At 51.5% G+C, this 16,469-nt stretch overlaps 1 protein-coding gene and 1 pseudogene across 8 annotated transcripts in view; both read right to left on the bottom strand.

Annotated features, from left to right (window-relative positions):
* Positions 1 to 604: 604 nt before the first annotated feature.
* On the bottom strand, positions 605 to 1,376 carry LOC102119001 (uncharacterized; annotated as a pseudogene).
* Positions 605 to 16,469, bottom strand: part of SEMA4B (semaphorin 4B) — a 43,888-nt gene continuing 28,023 nt past the window's right edge. For 2 of the 8 annotated variants that reach the window (XM_073996715.1, XM_065548427.2), the window contains 14 exons: positions 16,025 to 16,052; positions 13,312 to 13,475; positions 13,085 to 13,147; positions 10,984 to 11,082; positions 9,484 to 9,595; positions 9,097 to 9,210; positions 8,812 to 8,963; positions 6,822 to 7,003; positions 6,577 to 6,727; positions 5,388 to 5,598; positions 5,171 to 5,286; positions 4,740 to 4,906; positions 2,572 to 2,657; positions 605 to 2,311 (listed from right to left, as the gene is read on the bottom strand). In XM_073996715.1, coding sequence (XP_073852816.1) covers positions 1,572 to 2,311; positions 2,572 to 2,657; positions 4,740 to 4,906; positions 5,171 to 5,286; positions 5,388 to 5,598; positions 6,577 to 6,727; positions 6,822 to 7,003; positions 8,812 to 8,963; positions 9,097 to 9,210; positions 9,484 to 9,595; positions 10,984 to 10,998 — 2,046 coding nt within the window. In that variant the 5' untranslated portion in view covers positions 10,999 to 11,082; positions 13,085 to 13,147; positions 13,312 to 13,475; positions 16,025 to 16,052 and the 3' untranslated portion in view covers positions 605 to 1,571. Of the gene's footprint in view, positions 2,312 to 2,571; positions 2,658 to 4,739; positions 4,907 to 5,170; positions 5,287 to 5,387; positions 5,599 to 6,404; positions 6,728 to 6,821; positions 7,004 to 8,811; positions 8,964 to 9,096; positions 9,211 to 9,483; positions 9,596 to 10,983; positions 11,083 to 13,084; positions 13,148 to 13,311; positions 13,476 to 16,024; positions 16,053 to 16,469 lie in introns of those variants that run through there. The other 6 variants (XM_073996714.1, XM_065548426.2, XM_073996717.1 and 3 more) reach the window with 5 other exon arrangements.

The following is a 16,469-nucleotide window of genomic DNA, read 5'->3' as shown; positions in this document are numbered from 1 at the left end:
TGATATGAGATACATGGTGTGAGGAAGGACTGGACTTCTCTTCTAGGAGCCTTCGATCATCCTAGGAATAAGCAGCATATCGAGCAGGGGCCAGTGGGAAGTCAAGCCACACCCGTGCTGGCTGTCCCCGTGGGAGGGTGTGAGGATGAAGGGGCAGCAGGAGGGGTGGTACTCTCCTGTATCCTGATTGGGGTGGTGGTTAGATGAGTCTCTGCAGGTGTCAAGATGTAAAGAACCGTACATCAATAAAGTCTATTTTACTGCACGATTTGAAAAATTAAAAACTTTAACAAAGGGCCCCCATCCCATCCCATCCCAACCCTTGTGTCCCTACCCTTGCTAAACTGAATTGGGGATGCAGAATAAAGGGGTTGAGGTAAATGCAATGAACCCCCTGCCTCTGCCTATCAGTGGCTTAAGTTCCCCACCTCAGAGCTGCCCCACAGGGAGATGTTGCTGGCCAGGCTAGGCTGACTCTGGCTCACTGGACCCTGCACAGAGAAGGTTCAGAACCCCTCAGAACTCAGAGAACTAGACCAACCTCAAAAAGCAACTATCCTTGAAGAGGAAGAGCCAGGATTAAACAGTAATTCTTCAGACGTTATTAAAAAATGACATAAAGTGCATCTTATTAAAAAACATATAAAAACCACATAAATTCAGGGCCCCTGTGCTGGGCAGTGTTGATATCCCTTAAGAGTGGAGGAAGGTGAGGGATGGAGGGTGAATTGGGGGCTGGGGAGAGGACCAGGGCACAGTTAGTTCGTGTTTGAGTTCAAAAATGGAGAGGGTGGATGTGGTGGGAAGGGACACACGGGTTCTCACGCTAAGATGGAGGAAGGCAGGCAACAGTCTCTTCCTTGAATTCTGAGGGAAAGGCATACGTTGTCACTAAGCCTCTCCTGAGCTCACGCTGTCCTCTCGTGTGGCCACAGCCTGATACAGGCTGGAAAGGTCCAGGAGTTGGGTCCGAGCCCAGGACCTGGTGAGGGCCGCAGTGCCAACCTAGCCCTCTGGTCCCTGAGGTGGTAGGATGATGGCAGCAACAACTACATCCTCGGCCGGCTGGCAAGGCAGAACGCACGGAGCCCAAGCTGGTTCTGAATCTGCAGTGAGACAGGGCAGCCAGTGGCAGCAGGATAAGGCGGAAGGTGAAGAGGCCAGTTGGTGAGGGTTTCCAACTCTGTCTCAACCACTTTGGAAGCATCCCCAGTGCCCCTGGGAACTGGAGCGGCCGTGTGCGCTGCATTCTATGCTGTCTCTTTCCTCTCTAGTTTCACATTTTGTTTTTTAAACAAAGGGCTCAGTTTACATAAGGAGCACTGTTTCACCAACCTAGGCAGGCCCCCATATTTGGCCAGGACCTCTGGGGCCATGACTGTTTGGGTGTCTGGGTAGTAGGAGCCTCGCTACTTGACTGGAGAGCAGCAGGCCCGCTGGCTCCAAGGCTCCCAAGGGCTGGGCACCACGGTTGTGTTCCACGAACGGCAGAGCGGAGGAGAGGTCCAGTTGACCCTCTCCGAGCATTCACAGCCCCTGAAGCCAGGGCAGCGTCCTCTAGAAGTCGGCTCTCACACCACAGAGTCACGGATCTCTGAGCCAAGGCGGACTCGGGGCCGGGGGCACACCGGGGATACCTCCACGAAGCTGTCTTGGATGCTGAGTGGCCTCTTCTCTGACTCGGTGAAGACTCGGGCCCCCGGGGGGCTGTCTGACAGGGCCTGGTACCCTCGGTGATCAAGTGGGGTGCTAGGGGGGCCTAGGCCATTGAGTGGGCGGGTCTCGGGGGGCAGCACCACAGGGCAGGTCTTAGGGTGCACGCTGGCACATTCCCCCTGCTTCAGGAAGACTTTCATGCTGTTCCGGTGCCGGTAGAGCAAGAATAAAACTGGGAACAGCACGGCTAGCACAAAGAGTGTGCACATCACCAGGAACTCCTTCCAGTAGGACTTGTCTGCACCCCAGCTGGCCTGGCCACCGGCTGGTGCACTCACACGCGATGTGCTGATGATGACGGGTACACTGCCACGCTGATCTGTTTGGTCTGCCACCCCGTCCTCTACCACCTCTGGGCAGTAGCTGGCTACCAGCTGTTGGAAGCCCTCCTCTAGCGACCAGCACTGGAACTCCCCCAGCTGTTGGGTGCCCACCAGCAGCAGGTCCCCAGTGGGTAGCACATGGCAGGAAGCCGAGGCATTGATAGGGGCCCCGTTGTGCAGCCAGAGTCGAGTCGCCAGGTTGGAGAGGAGTGGGCAGGCCAAAGTGTTCACTGTGTTGGGCTGGAATTGGACTTGCTTACATGGTTTCTCACCTGCAGGCAGAAAAGGCATGGGGTAGGGAGGTGCCAGTGTCCACAGTAGCTCCAAGCTCCCCTGCCTCCCTCTGGGCTATGCCCCTGGTGCCATGATGGGCAACTCTGGGGACCCCAGGACTCAGTCTTCCTGGGGACCTGCTTACAGGGGTAGGGGGTGAGGATGTGAGGAAAGGCATTTACAACATCTGTGCCTGGGGGAGCCTTCCAAGAAGACTTGTCCCCACCTCTCTCCTCTACCTTTTGAGGGGACACCTCACCTGTTGGTACAAAAGACAGGGACACAACCGAAGAGATGCTGCAAAGGTCCTTGGCATTGGCTCCCTCGATGTCCTGGATCCATGGCCTGAGGACCAGAGAGAATTCTGGGATTGGCCAGGAAGTCCGCTGAGCCCGCATTCCCTCACCCCTCACTGCAGACTTGGGCCTGGGCAAGGGCCTTTCCTGAGCTGATTCCCCACCCACAGGAATCAGCATCTCCTCTGTCTACACATTATTTCAAGTCAAAGCTAAGATAACACTTCCCTTAATTACATAAAAAGTATGTAACCTCAGTGGCCGGGAACGGTGGCTCACACCTGTAATCCCAGCACTTTGGGAGGCCAAGACTGGTAGATCGTTTGAGCCCAGGAATTCAAGACAACCTGGGCAACATGGCGAGACCCCATCTCTACAAAAAATAGAAAAATTAGCCAGGCATGGTGACGCACGCCTGTTGTTCCACCTACTTGGGAGGCTGAGGTTGGAGGATCGCTTGAGCCCAGGAGGTCAAGGCTGCAGTGAGCTGTAATCACACCACTACACTCCAGCCTGGGCAACACAGAGAGACCCTGTCTCAAAAAATAATAATAAAAAATAGTATGTACCCTCAGAAAAATATTGGAAGGACAGCTGGGATCTGTATGTATAAATCTCTCTCTCTTTTTCTTTTTTTTTAATTAAAAATTTTTTTGATGTGTTCTCATCTTTTTTTAAAAACAATGCACATGCATTTATCCGTGTAATAAAAAATAAAGGACAGTAATTCTGGATACACTCAGGAGACAGATAACCAGGCATGAAAGATGAAAACACTACAAAAGGCCGGGCGCGGTGGCTCAAGCCTGTAATCCCAGCACTTTGGGAGGCCGAGACGGGTGGATCACGAGGTCAGGAGATCGAGACCATCCTGGTGAACACAGTGAAACCCCATCTCTACTAAAACTACAAAAAACTAGCCGGGCGAGGTGGCGGGCGCCTGTAGTCCCAGCTACTCGGGAGGCTGAGGCAGGAGAATGGCGTGAACCCGGGAGGCGGAGCTTGCAGTGAGCTGAGATCCGGCCACTGCACTCCAGCCTGGGCGACAGAGCGAGACTCCGTCTCAAAAAAAAAAAAAAAAAAAAAAAAAAAAAAAAAAAGAAAACACTACAAAAATCACAGCATCTACCAGCCAGTGATCATGACAATTAACATTCTGGGGTGTCCCTCCTGGCATACGCACCAAAACTCACCTGGTTTTTGTAAAAACTGACACCAGGTGTATCCATATGTGAAGCAAGAACACTACAAACAGGAGAGTTCCCAATGTTATATAAAATATATGAAAGTTTGGCCAGACACGGTGGCTCATGGCTGTAATCCCGGCACTTTGGGAGCCCAAGGTGGGTGGATCATTTGAGGTCAGGAGCTCGAGACCAGCCTGGCCAACATGATGAAACCCTGCCTCCACTAAAAATACAAAAATTAGCCAGGTGTAGTGGCAGGCGCCTGTAATCCCAGCTACTTGGGAGGCTGAGGCTGGAGAATCGCTTGAACCCAGGGGCAGAGGATGCAGTGAACTGAGATTGCGACACTGCACTCCAGTTTGGGCAACAGAGCAAGACTCTGTCTCAAAATAAAAAAAAAAAAAAAAATGAAATGAAGTAAAATAAAATAAAATAAAACAAAATAAAAGGATTTTTGTTTTCTATACACACATGTAGTAAAATCTGAGAGGATAATATATCAAAATCTCACTGTGATTCTCTCTAGGTGGTGGGATAAGGGGTCGTTTTTGTTTGTGTTCATCCCTATTTTCTAAATGAACATTTTATAACCCAAATAGGTTATTCTGAAACCAATTTTTACTGGGTTTGTTAACGGACTGTTTCATAGCCCTACTATTACTAAAGCACGTTCACACGCTAATCCACATTTTTTCCGCAAGGCTTTTCAAAGTTGTGGTACTTCATACATAACCAAATCATGTCCTCATTTCACAGGTAGCCAAGACAAACACATAACTTCTTGTCTGAATTGCACTTGAGAGGAAGCAGGAGAGCTAATAATTATGCTGAGACAGTGGACATAAATAAGGCCATGTGGCAGTCCCGAGGAGGGCCCAGGATGGTGCTCTGAAGCCACCTGTGCAGCGCTGGACAGATGAGAAGGGGCCGTTGGGAATGCTCACCTGGTGGCCAGCTCAGGCTGGTAGAGACTGACGTGCTTGCAGCTGGAGCCGCTCCAAGCACAGTAGGGGTCCCGGGCGAGGAGGCAGTCCCCACAGCTCCGGTACAGGCTGCAGTTGGCCACAGGCACCTGGACTACGCCCGAGTGTGAGGCCGCATACAGCAGCCCCTGCACAGCCAGACACGGGGATGAGAAGCGGGCACGGGCAGCCAGGGCCATTGCTCATGGCCACCCAGCTCGTATGCCTCCCAGAGCCACCCCCAAGAGGCCTGCTATGTAACCGGCAACCCCACTTTCTAATAGCTCATGACTGGATCCTGTATCTTTCCATCCTGCTGAGGCAAGGGAGGAGAAGCTGGGTGGGGACTGCTTGGTGCTCATGGAGGGCACCCCCACAAGCACCCTGCCAGGATTCCTCCTTGGCCTGCTCACCCTGTGGGTGTCCAGGAGCAGATTCTGCACAGGCTGTCCTGATGAGAAGATCTGCAGCTCCTCAATGATGTGCACCCGGGGGCCCACGCTCACCGCCTTGTGTAGCCGGCCGTCACCTGGGGTGTGGACAGGACTCAGGCCCAGGGTGGACCCCACCGCCCATGACCCACTGGTCACGTGCACCCCTTCCCGAGCCTGCTGGGCTGCAGACACTTACCAGTGCCCAGGAAGAGGACATCGTAGGCGTGGTGCAGGCCAGGGACGCGGTGTACAGCCACGCGCTGGTAGCGAGCCTGGGGCTGCAGCAGCAGCATGCGGCTTCGGACCTGCCCGTCCATCAGGAAGTGGTCCTTGAGGAAGTTCAGCACACGGTCTGGGAGCTGCAGGGACGAGTTGATCTTCCTTTCCCGGGCACTGTTGGTGATGCACTAGAGGAGAAAGCAGTGGCATGAGGCCAGCCACACCTGGGGGCAGTAGGCAGGATGGGGGCCCTGGTTCCCAGTGGACAGTAGCAGTGTCTGTCCCCTGGCCCGGAGCCAGGGTACATCCCTGGCAGTGCTCTACAGAGCCGGTGTGCACGTCTGAGGGAGCAAGGACAAAGCCCAGGGTATGGGGAAACCGAGTGCTTGGAGGGCTTCCTTGCTGTGCCTCCTCCCCACCTACCACCCCAGCCTCATATGCCCAGGGGCCTCAAGAACCAGGACCACACTCCCTGCTCCTCCGCACCCTTCACCAGTGCTCTCAGGAAGCCCTGGCTGGGCAGAGCGCCCCAGCACAGTTGGCAGTTCCTTCCTGCCCCACCTGGGGCTTCCTGAAATTCTGAGAGGTGCTCCACACCATCTGTCAGGGGCTCCAGCGGGACCCAACTCCAGCTGCCCACAGCAACAATGGCTCGCTGACACACCCTCTTTTGGTTTCCCTCCCTCCTCCTCTCAACCTTCTTATTCCTTCATGCTGCTTCCTGGCATCCCCTCCCTAATAAACTATCTGGCACATCTATCCTTGTCTCAGGGTCTGCTTTCAGGGTAGCCCGTTAGGCTAGAAGGGAGGAAGAAAGCACTATTTCCCCACAGCTTGCCCATTCGGTCACTTGATAATTAAATAAGCAGCTTGCAGCTGAGTAAGGGAGAGGACCAAGTGAAGAGATGATTGTAGCAGCCCGCAGCAAGCGCCCTGATGGGGACACACTTGTATCCTGAAACAGAACTGAAGACATTCTAACATTCATAGTTACCTCTAACCCAGTAGACAAAGCAGGCCTGGGCCTATGTCCCATATTAAAGATGAGAAAACAGATTCAGAGAAGCCAAGTGATCTGCCCGAGGCTAGGCAGCCCTGGTTCCAGCATGGTGTGGGGACCCACATCTTCCTAGCACCCCTTCTGGGTACAGGGAGCCAGTACCCACCGCTCCAGGCCGGGGTGTGGGCACCGGGTGGGTCACGGTGTACCACTGCTGCGTCTCACGGTTCACCTCCTTGTAGAGGCCACTGAAGACCCTCTGCACGTCCTTCATGGTGAAGACACAGACGGCAGAGCCTTCTGTAGTTCCCCTATGCCTGCAGAGGAAATAATCAGATTAACCCAGGAGCCCTGGGGGCCCCAGCCCCAGCCACCCTTCACCCTTCCATCTCCAGCATCTGGGGACCCTACCACTGGGAAGTGAAGACTCCATAGAAAAGGGTGTCACGCCAGTCCTGGGGGCTGGGGCTCAGGGTGAAGACATCCTGCAGCACATTGAAGGGGAAGCCATCGTCGGGCCGTGAGCACAGCAGTTGGGCCTTGAGGAAGGAGGTCCAGCGCTGCTGCAGCACCCGCTCTCCACCCTCATCACCCTGGAGGGAGAGGCAGAAGGGCTGGGCTTAGGCACACGCTGAGCCATGACAGGGATGCATGGCACAGGACTGCTTTGATGGACCCACCCCAGACACCAGGACTGAAGGGCAGGAGAAGGCCAGGACCAACTTCCATCTAAAGTCAGAAGACCTGGAGGCAGTGTACACGTCCATCAGGAGGATGATCCTTAACATGACCAAGCAGAGCCTTCCTAAATATGGAAAGGAGGCTGCAATGCACTGCTGAGGAAACAAGGAAGCCAAAGGACCCCAATACAGCCTAATGCCATGTTCATGAGTGAGTTAATAATATAAGCACAAGGTTGAGACTGTAGTTATATTATTAATGCCTGTAATCCCAGCACTTTGGAAGGCCAAGGTGGGTGGATCACTTGAGCTCAGGAGTTTGAGATCCTGTCTCTGCTAAAAAATACAAAAAAAATAGCTGAGCATGGTGGTGCATGCTGGTAGTCCCAGCTACATGAGGCACTGAGGTGAGAGGATTGCTTGAGACTGGGCAGTGGAGGTTGCAGTGAAATCTCACCACTGCATGCCAGACTGGGTGACAAAGTGAGACCCTGTCTCAAAAAGGAAAAAATAAATAAAAAATAAATAAATAAATACACAGTTACACATATGCCAAAAAAAAAAAAAAAGATGAGGAGAGGGCATTCTAAAATGTTAACAGTGACTCCTTCTTGTGCTGGGGTGGTAGGGTGATAACACTAATAGTTCACATTTAGTCACTGCCCACCACATTTCTAAGAGCTTTACGTGGATTAATTAAATTAATTCACATAACAACTCTGAGGTCAGTGTTATTATTCCTATTTAACAGGCAAGGAAACTGTTCACCGAGGGGGTGAGGACTTGGCCAAGATCCTAGGCCATCAGGGTTTGAACCTGGGCAGCTGGCCTCTGGGGTCTGTGCCCTCCAGCTGATGTTATAGTGCCTCTTCATCTTGTAAGCGATTTTTGTGTGTACAGTTCTCTATTTTCACTTTTTTTCTTTTTTTTTGGAGACAGTCTTGCTTTGTCACCCAGGCTGGAGTGCAATGGCACAATCTCGGCTCACTGCAACCTCCACCTCCCGGGTTCAAGGGATTCTCTTGCCACAGCCTCCCGAGTAGCTGGGATTATAGGCATGTGCCACCACACCCAGTTAACTTTTGTATTATTAGTAGAGATGGAGTTTAACCATGTTGGCCAGGCTGGTCTCAAACTCCTGACCTCACGTGATCCACCTACATCAGCCTCCCAAAGTGCTGGGATTACAGGTGTGAGCCACCACGCCCAGCTATTTTCACATTTTTTAAGTAAAAAAAAAAAAAAAAAAAAAAATGGCTGGGTGCAGTGGCTCATGCCTATAATCCCAGCACTTTGGGAAGCCGACGTGGGTGGATCGTTTGAGCCCAGGAGTTTGAGATCAGCCTGGGCAACATGGTAAAATCCCATCTCTACAAAAAAATACAAAAATTAGCTGGGTGTGTGGGCGCACACCTGTAGTCTCAGCTACTCGGGAGGCTGAGGTAGGAGAATTGCTTGAGCCCAGGAAGTCGAGGCTGCAGTGAACCGTGATTGTGCCACTGCACTCCAGCCTGGGTGACAAAGCAAAGATCCTGTCTAAATAGAAAAAAAAAAAAAAAAAGTAGTAAGATATTTTAATTTAAAAGGTGAGAGAGAAAAGCTGCTAGCCAAGCTGTACCCTCTGGGGGATGGGAAAGGCCATGCATGGATGTGGGTGATCTTGCAGCTGTGGAGCCTTTGAGGTCCCTAGGGTGGCCACTCTGCGGCCCCATTCCCCTCACCTTGCAGATGCGGGCAATGCGGGATACGATGGTGTTCTCAAAGAACTCAAATTCCTGGCCAGTCTCGCTGAAGAAAAAGTAGATCTTGTCATCATCGCCTTGCAAGCTGCCCAGGCTCTCAGGAATGTAGGCTGAGGCCACAAAAGCTGGGTCTGTAGGGACCGGGTCAGGAGCTCAGAGTCAGCCCAGAAATCCTGGAGACAGGCCCTGCTGGGGGAAAGGGCCCCCTTCTAGGGCCCAGTGAACAGGATCCCTGCCCTCTGCGTGGTGGCAAGAGGACTTCACCTTGCAGCCAGTTGAGGGAGCTCTCAGTCTTGGTGGGGCGAAGGCTTTGGCTCCGGGAGATGGCTGGGTCATTCCCTTGGAAGCTGCTGACTGTTCCAGTGTAGAGCTCGCCATCTGCCAAGAAAACATTCCCATGGGAACGGGCTCTTCAGCACGGCCCCTTCTCCCTACTCAGGACCCAGAGTGACCCCAGCACTGCCCGTTTTGCCTGTGGTGGGCAGAGAAGGAAGCTGGAACTTGGAAAAACCAAACCCAAGGCAAGCCCATGGCCATTCTGTGCCCTTGGAAATAAGCATGGCATGAACCCAGCCTGTCCAGAACTAGCCCTCTGGCCCTGCGTGCCCCCACATGGAACTTCAATGAACCCAGCCTGCCCCCAACACTCACCAACCACCAGGGCCGTGGACTTGAAATTCGGGTCGAAGGGACAACGGCCCTTGCCATCTTCCAGGAGGACATTCCCCTTCTCGTCCCTTGCCAGGGTGAAGTTCTCCACGTTCTGCAGGAGGGTGGACACACGGGCTCAGGGGCACTCCAGGGAATGAGCAGCGGGCTTGGTGAGAAAGCGAGAGGTGTGCAGGAGAAAGCAACTCTACAGGCAGGTGAGGTGTGCGGGACAGAAGGGGTCAGGTGTCAGGGAGGCTGTCCTGCTCCCCCAGGACATGGGGCCGAAGGGTTTGAACCCGGACAGTCGGCTTCCAGAGAGGCCTCACCAGACACAGGGCCGCACTGTCTCACAGTGACCCGATGTGGGACACGTTATCAGACCCACCTGGCGGAGGAGGTGAGGCTTAGAAAATGATGTGAGCCTGGCAGGGCGTGGTGGCTCACGCCTGTAATCCCAGCACTTTGGGAGGCCGAGGAGGGCAGATCACGAGGTCAGGAGATCAAGACCATCCTGGCTAACATTGTGAAACCCCGTCTCTACTAAAAAACAGAAAAAATTGCCGGGCGCGGTGGCTCAAGCCTGTAATCCCAGCACTTTGGGAGGCTGAGACGGGCGGATCACAAGGTCAGGAGATGGAGACCATCCTGGCTAACACGGTGAAACCCCGTCTCTACTAAAAAATACAAAAAACTAGCCGGGCGAGGTGGCGGGCGCCTGTGGTCCCAGCTACTCCGGAGGCTGAGGCAGGAGAATGGCGTAAACCCGGGAGGCGGAGCTTGCAGCGAGCTGAGATCCGGCCACTGCACTCCAGCCTGGGCGACAGAGCCAGACTCAGTCTCACAAAAAAAAAAAAAAAAAAAAAAAAAAAGAAAAAATTAGCCAGGCACAGTGGCGGGCGCCTGTAGTCCCAGCTACTCAGGAGGCTAAGGCAGGAGAATGGCGTGAACCCAGGAGGTGGAGCTTGCAGGGAGCCGAGATCGCGCCACTGCACTCCAGCCTGGACGACGGAGCAAGACTCCATCTCAAAAAAAAAAAAAAAAAAAAAAAGAAAAAGAAAATGATGTGAGCCTGGAAGGGGCAGCAATGTGATTCAAACCCAGGCATGTCTGACCCCAAAGCTGGGCTGCAACCCACAGCATCAAATGCCACCCTCTGCTAGGGGTGTGTGCTGAGGAGGGGGTGTACAAGATAAGACAAGAGAATCAAGCAAAGGAGAGGGAGAGATGCTGGAAGAAGCAGGAGAGGGCAGCAAGGCCTGGGTGGGACAGGATCTTCATGGGTGAGTGACTGCATGCCTCCCTGCACAGGGAGACATGGCTGTCAGGGCTGAGCTTTGTGCCAGGGTGTGGGGCCTCAGGGCTGTTGGAGACCAGTGGTACCCAGAAACCTCCCTCTGGGCCCTGCCTTTCACCAGGGGTCCATGCTAAAGAACAGGATCCCTGAGGCAGAAAGAGGGGCAGTTCCCAGGCCAGCCTCAGGGCTAAGGACAGGGCACTCACGATGTAGGTGCACATGGGGCTGAAGGCTGCTGTGCCACAGGTGAACAGGTGACTGCTGCTGAGTGGCAGGAGGATCTTGATGTAGTTTTGACAGTCACGCTGGGGGAAGGAGTGAGGGGATATCAGGCCCATACCCAAGCATGCCACCAGGTGGCACCGCTGAGCCCTCCCTACCACACCCAGGCCCGGCCTCTGCTCCCAGGACTGGGGATGGGGCACTCAAGTTCAGGAACAAAGAACCCACGGGTTTTCTGGGGCACAGTGGAGCATGCATAGTGTGTGCTGCAGGGAGTCCCGGGGCTCAGCTAGTTTTGTGACTGGCAAACTTTCCTTCGGCCTAGGGCTGAGGGCACAGAATCCTACCCCCTTGAATTGTACTGGCCCCCAGGAACGTCCTCTTCAGAAGCCACAGGCTTCTGAAAGCCTTGAAAACTACAGGCCCCTCCCAACCAGGCGGGAAGCTGATGAAGCCACAGCCCAGAGCAGGAGGAATGCTTAGCCCTGAATCCTGAACCCCAGATTCATGCATCACCTTCAATGGAGTGTCTAACTGGCACCTACAACCAAGCTTCTGGTCCTCCCTAAAAAACATGCTTCCCCCTGAGATCTTGCCACTTTCATTAATTCTGTCTTTTCAGTCACTGAGGCCCTAACCCCAATCAGCCTTGACACTTCTTGTTAGTCATACCCCATAATTTCCCACCCAGAAATCCTGGTGGCTCCATCTTCAAAATGCATCCGGAATCTGAGCATTTCTCACTGGTCCGAGCCACCACCATCACTCGCTCCTCACTGCTCTCCCTCCTCCTGTCCTTCCCCATGGAGGCTACTCTACCACAGTAGCCAGAATGACCCTCTTAGTACACAGGTGAGACCAGTCACATCTCTGCTCAGCCCTCCCCTGGCCTCCCAAATACCTCCCTCAGAGTGAAATCAAAAGTCCTGCCCCTCCTCCAGATATGCCACGGTCGGCTCCTCACTCTCTGCTGATCTTGGCTCAAATGTCACTTTTTTAACAAAATGTAACCTGACCACCTTATTCCATCCTACCCACTGCCAATAACACTTGTAAACTGACTACTTTTTCTTTTTCTTTCTTTTTTCTTTTTTTGAAACACAGTCTCACTCTGTCACCCAGGCTGGAGTGCAGTGGTGTGATCTCGGCTCACTGCAACCTCTGCCTCCCAGGTTCAAGCAATTCTCCTGCTTCAGCCTCCCAGGTAGCTGGGGCTACACAGGTGCCCACCACCATGCCTGGCTAATGTTTTTTTGTATTTTTAGTAGAGATAGGGCTTCACTATGTTGGCCAGGCTGGTCTCGAACTCCTGAGACCACTCAGGAGACCGTGAGATGGAGACGTTGTGATCCACCTGCCTCGGCCTCCCAAAGTGCTGGGATTACAGGTGTGAGCCACCACACCAAGCCTGCTTTTTCACAATTAAATCTCCAGTACCTGCAAGTACATGGACACAGAGTGGGTGCTTAATCAATGTTAGCTGAATAACAGAATGGCAGCCAGGATTTGAATCTGTGTCTTGATCCCAAGTCCGGCACTCTTTTGCCCTCACCTTACCCAGCACCTGCTGCACTTAGGAGCAGGAGCAGGAGGCCTCTAGGGATGATGATGAGTCCTCCAGGAGAACCTGGGTTGAACCAGATTTCATCCTGTGCTTTGGCCAAAACCACATCAGAATCTGTCAGATGTGCTATATCAGGAATCATTTGCAGAGGGACACAACTCTCAATCTACCCAATCCCTGTTCATGCTGGAAGCTGACTTGTTAGTCCTTGTGTCTATGAGCCAGGTGCCTTACACCTATTAGCTTCCTGAATCCTCACTGTAAGCCCAGTGAGACCGGATCATTATCCCCATTTTACAGGTGGACCCATTAAGACTCAGAGAGGTGAATCTACTTGTCAAAGGTTGTAGAGAGGTAAGTGTAGTGCTGGGATTCAAACCCAGGCCTGGCCATCTCAGAAGCTTAAGCCCTTTCCACCCTACCTGGCTGTATCTGCTCCCACCTCCCGCCTCTGGCCTGGATGGAAGACTACCACCCTCCATCCCTCCTGCAGCTCAGCTCCCTTCCAGGTGCGGGCTCACCTGTGGGTCCTTGCCCTTGAAGCTGCACTGCTGTTTCTTCTCTGCGTCTGCACTCCAGAGCAGCTAGGGAATGAGAAAGGGGAAGGTAGTGGACAAAATGGAGGGTTTGCTGAGCCTCCCTCCTCTCCCATCAGCATCATCCTCAGACCCAGAAGGTCAAGCTTCCAGTCCATCTTCCCTCTGTGGTCCTCTGCCCAGCCTAGCCAGCTCCAGGCAACATCTCTCACCTCTTGGTACTCCCCGCCTGGCAGGAAGCTGAGGTTGCTATTGAGTGCAAAGAGGGCCTCGCGAGCACCCACGTACAGGGTCCTGCCATCCCTGCTCAGCAGAAGGGCCGTGTAGTTGGAGATGTTTTCGGCTTCGAATCTAAGGAATGGCCGCTCTTCAGAGCCTGGGGAGAGGAAGATGGATATTATTTGGGGCCACCCCTCCCACGGGAAGCCTCTTAACACCAACCTCTAGATGGACTGATTTAAAGGAAGGTAATCAGCAAGACAAAGGGTAGCAAGGGGCTGCGGGCAGGGGGATCAGGTTTGATGGGCGAGCACCATTCCTGGACTCTCAAACATTGCATAAGAAACAATGTAGAGATGTATGTATGAGAATACTTACTACGGCACCCTTCACATTAATAAAAAACTGGAAACCTAAGAGTCAGTCCAACCAGAGGGGACTTCGCCAAAATCAATTATGATGCCCCAATCCAACTGAATACTACACAGTTGGGGGGGAAAAAAAGGATGTATTAGAAGCTCCAGAAAAACAAGCAAGAAAGGCATGATCAAAATATCAAGCAAACTAAAATATAAAGTGATGAGTTTTGAGCACATAATAGAATATTAAGAAAGGAAAATACATTTAACACTTTCCTTTGAGTAACATTAGACCCAAAGAGAAGAAAATGTAAGTGGGCCTTGCAGCGAATGTGATTTGCATTGACAGAGTAATGCAAATGTTGAGCACTGGTTTTTTTTTTTGAGACGAAGTCTCGCTCTGTCACCCAGGCCGGAGCGCAGTGGTATGATCTTGGCTCACTGCAACCTCCACCTCCCAGGTTCAAGCGATTCTCCCACCTCAGCCTCCCCAGTAGCTGGGATTACAGGCATGCACCATCACACCCAGCTAATTTTTGTATTTTTAGTAGACATGGGGTTTCACCATGTTGGCCAGGCTGGTCTCGAACTCCTGAACTCAAGTGATCTGCCCACATCAGCCTCCCAAAAAAGCAGTGGTCTTTAACTTTGAGACTGATGGTTATTACACAGAATGGGAGTGTTTTCAATTTTGACCTCAGAAACCAGAACTGACGACAGACAGACATCATAATATGGCAGCAGGGTTGTCACAAGCTGCTGCCAATGGCTAATGGAATAATAAATACAGGTCAAGAGTACTGTTTTATATTGCAAAGGTAACCAAATAAAGGAAGTGAATACAGTACGGTGACAGAATATGTTGCAGGGAGGAAGGGAAGGGAGATGTAAGTGAGGGAAAGTCAGGAAGTCAAATAAACCAAGAAATAGTGGTATAAGTATTTTACTTAAAAATGTGGAGGAAATGGGCCGGGCGTGGTGGCTCACGCCTATAATCCCAGCACTTTGGGACGCTGAGGCAGGTGGATCACCTGAGGTCGGGAGTTTGAGACAAGTCTGACCAACATGGAGCCCGTCTCTACCAAAAAGATAAAATTAGCAAGGCGTGGTAGTACATGCCTGTAGTCCCAGCTACTCGGGAGGCTGAGGGCAGGAGAATCGCTTGAACCTGGGATGCAGAAGTTGGGGTGAGCCGAGATTGCGCCATTGCACTCCAGCCTAGACAACAAGAGTGAAACTCCATCTCAAAAAGAAAAAAAAAAATGGAGGAAATAATGGTAGAACAAGAACCCTAAGAACCCTAAATGATTAAAAGTCCCTTTTAAATTGGCCTGGGGTGGGGGAGGACACATGTTTTTGCTTATTATAATAAGCCTTTCTATACTATATATATATATTAAAAATATATATATATACGTGCATGTATCCTTGATGTGTATATATATATCCTTGATATACATATATACGTGCATGTATCCTTGATAAAAAAATTTATTTAGTTTTTGAGACTGAGTCTCACTCTGTTGCCCAGGCTGGAGTGCAGTGGCGTGATCTCAGCTCACTGCAACCTCTGCCTTCCAGGTTCAAGCAATTCTCCTGCCCCAGCCTCCCGAGTAGCTGGGATTGCAGCCATGTGCCACTATGCCCGGCTAATTTTTGTATTTTTAGTAGAGACAGGGTTTTGCCATGTTGGCCAGGCTGGTCTTGAACTCCCGGCTTCAAGCAATCCGCCCGCCTTAGCCTCCCAAAGTGCTGGGATTACAGGTGTGGGCCACTGCGCCCAGACCTTGGTACACATTTTAAATATCTTTTGTTTTTGCAGAATAACAACAAGGAAAGAGACAAATTATCTACCACTAAGTGAAAATTAAGGTTATATTTATAGTATATATGGTCAAATTATATTTTTTGTGGGAAAAATATAAGCATAGGAAAAAAAATCCAGAAGGATATATCACAAAATACTAAACCATGGGCTCCCTGGGAGAACTATAGGTAGCATTCTTTTCTTTTTTACTTGTTATCATTTTTAGATTCTATAATGAGCAGGTTATCCTTATATGATGTGAAATATATAAATCAGAGGGAAAAAAAAAAAGAAACACACATACTTATCCACCAGGGTACTGTTTATGCTTTGGGTAACTAATTGGTTTGGGGAGAAATTATTTTTAAAATTCTAAGCAGCTGATGAGAACAGAAAAACAAGTAAAGAGCAGCACCCTGACCAACCTCAGGCACGTTGCAGCTGACCAGTGGGTTATGACCACACAAACACAAGCTGAGGAAGCACAAAGTGCAACATGCCCAACCAAGCAGCTGTGAAGATGACTTCATGTGTGTTTACCTGTGGAGTGTTTTTACATACCCCCAGCCTGGTTCCATAAAGGGTGAGGAGACATGAAGAAAAGAAAGTAGTGAAATATAAACATTAAAATCAGGAGCAGAGAAAACCCAAATCTGAAGAAAAACATCTCAACCAGCAAGGAAGTAAAACTTCACATAAGTAGGTCATTGAGTCTGCACACAGCTGGTAGAGAAGGGCTGCGCCTTTAGTGCTGGGCCTCCTGGTGGCCAAAGAAAAATGGGAAATGAAGCTACTCCATCCTCAATGTCCATAAGGGGGCACACATAGCAGCCGTTTGCGGGAAGCTCATCCTTTTTTGTTTTTTTTGATTCGGAGTTTTGCTGTTGTTGCCCAGGCTGGAGTGCAGTGGCACGATCTTGACTCACCGCAACCTCCGCCTCCCAGGTTCAAGTGATTCTCCTGCCTCAGCCTCCCGAGTAGCTGG

Source organism: Macaca fascicularis, chromosome 7 (assembly GCF_037993035.2).
Source record: "Macaca fascicularis isolate 582-1 chromosome 7, T2T-MFA8v1.1".
Taxonomy (NCBI): Eukaryota; Metazoa; Chordata; class Mammalia; order Primates; family Cercopithecidae; genus Macaca; species Macaca fascicularis.
Note: the sequence above shows the minus strand (reverse complement) of the source record. Positions and strands in the feature narration are given on the sequence as shown.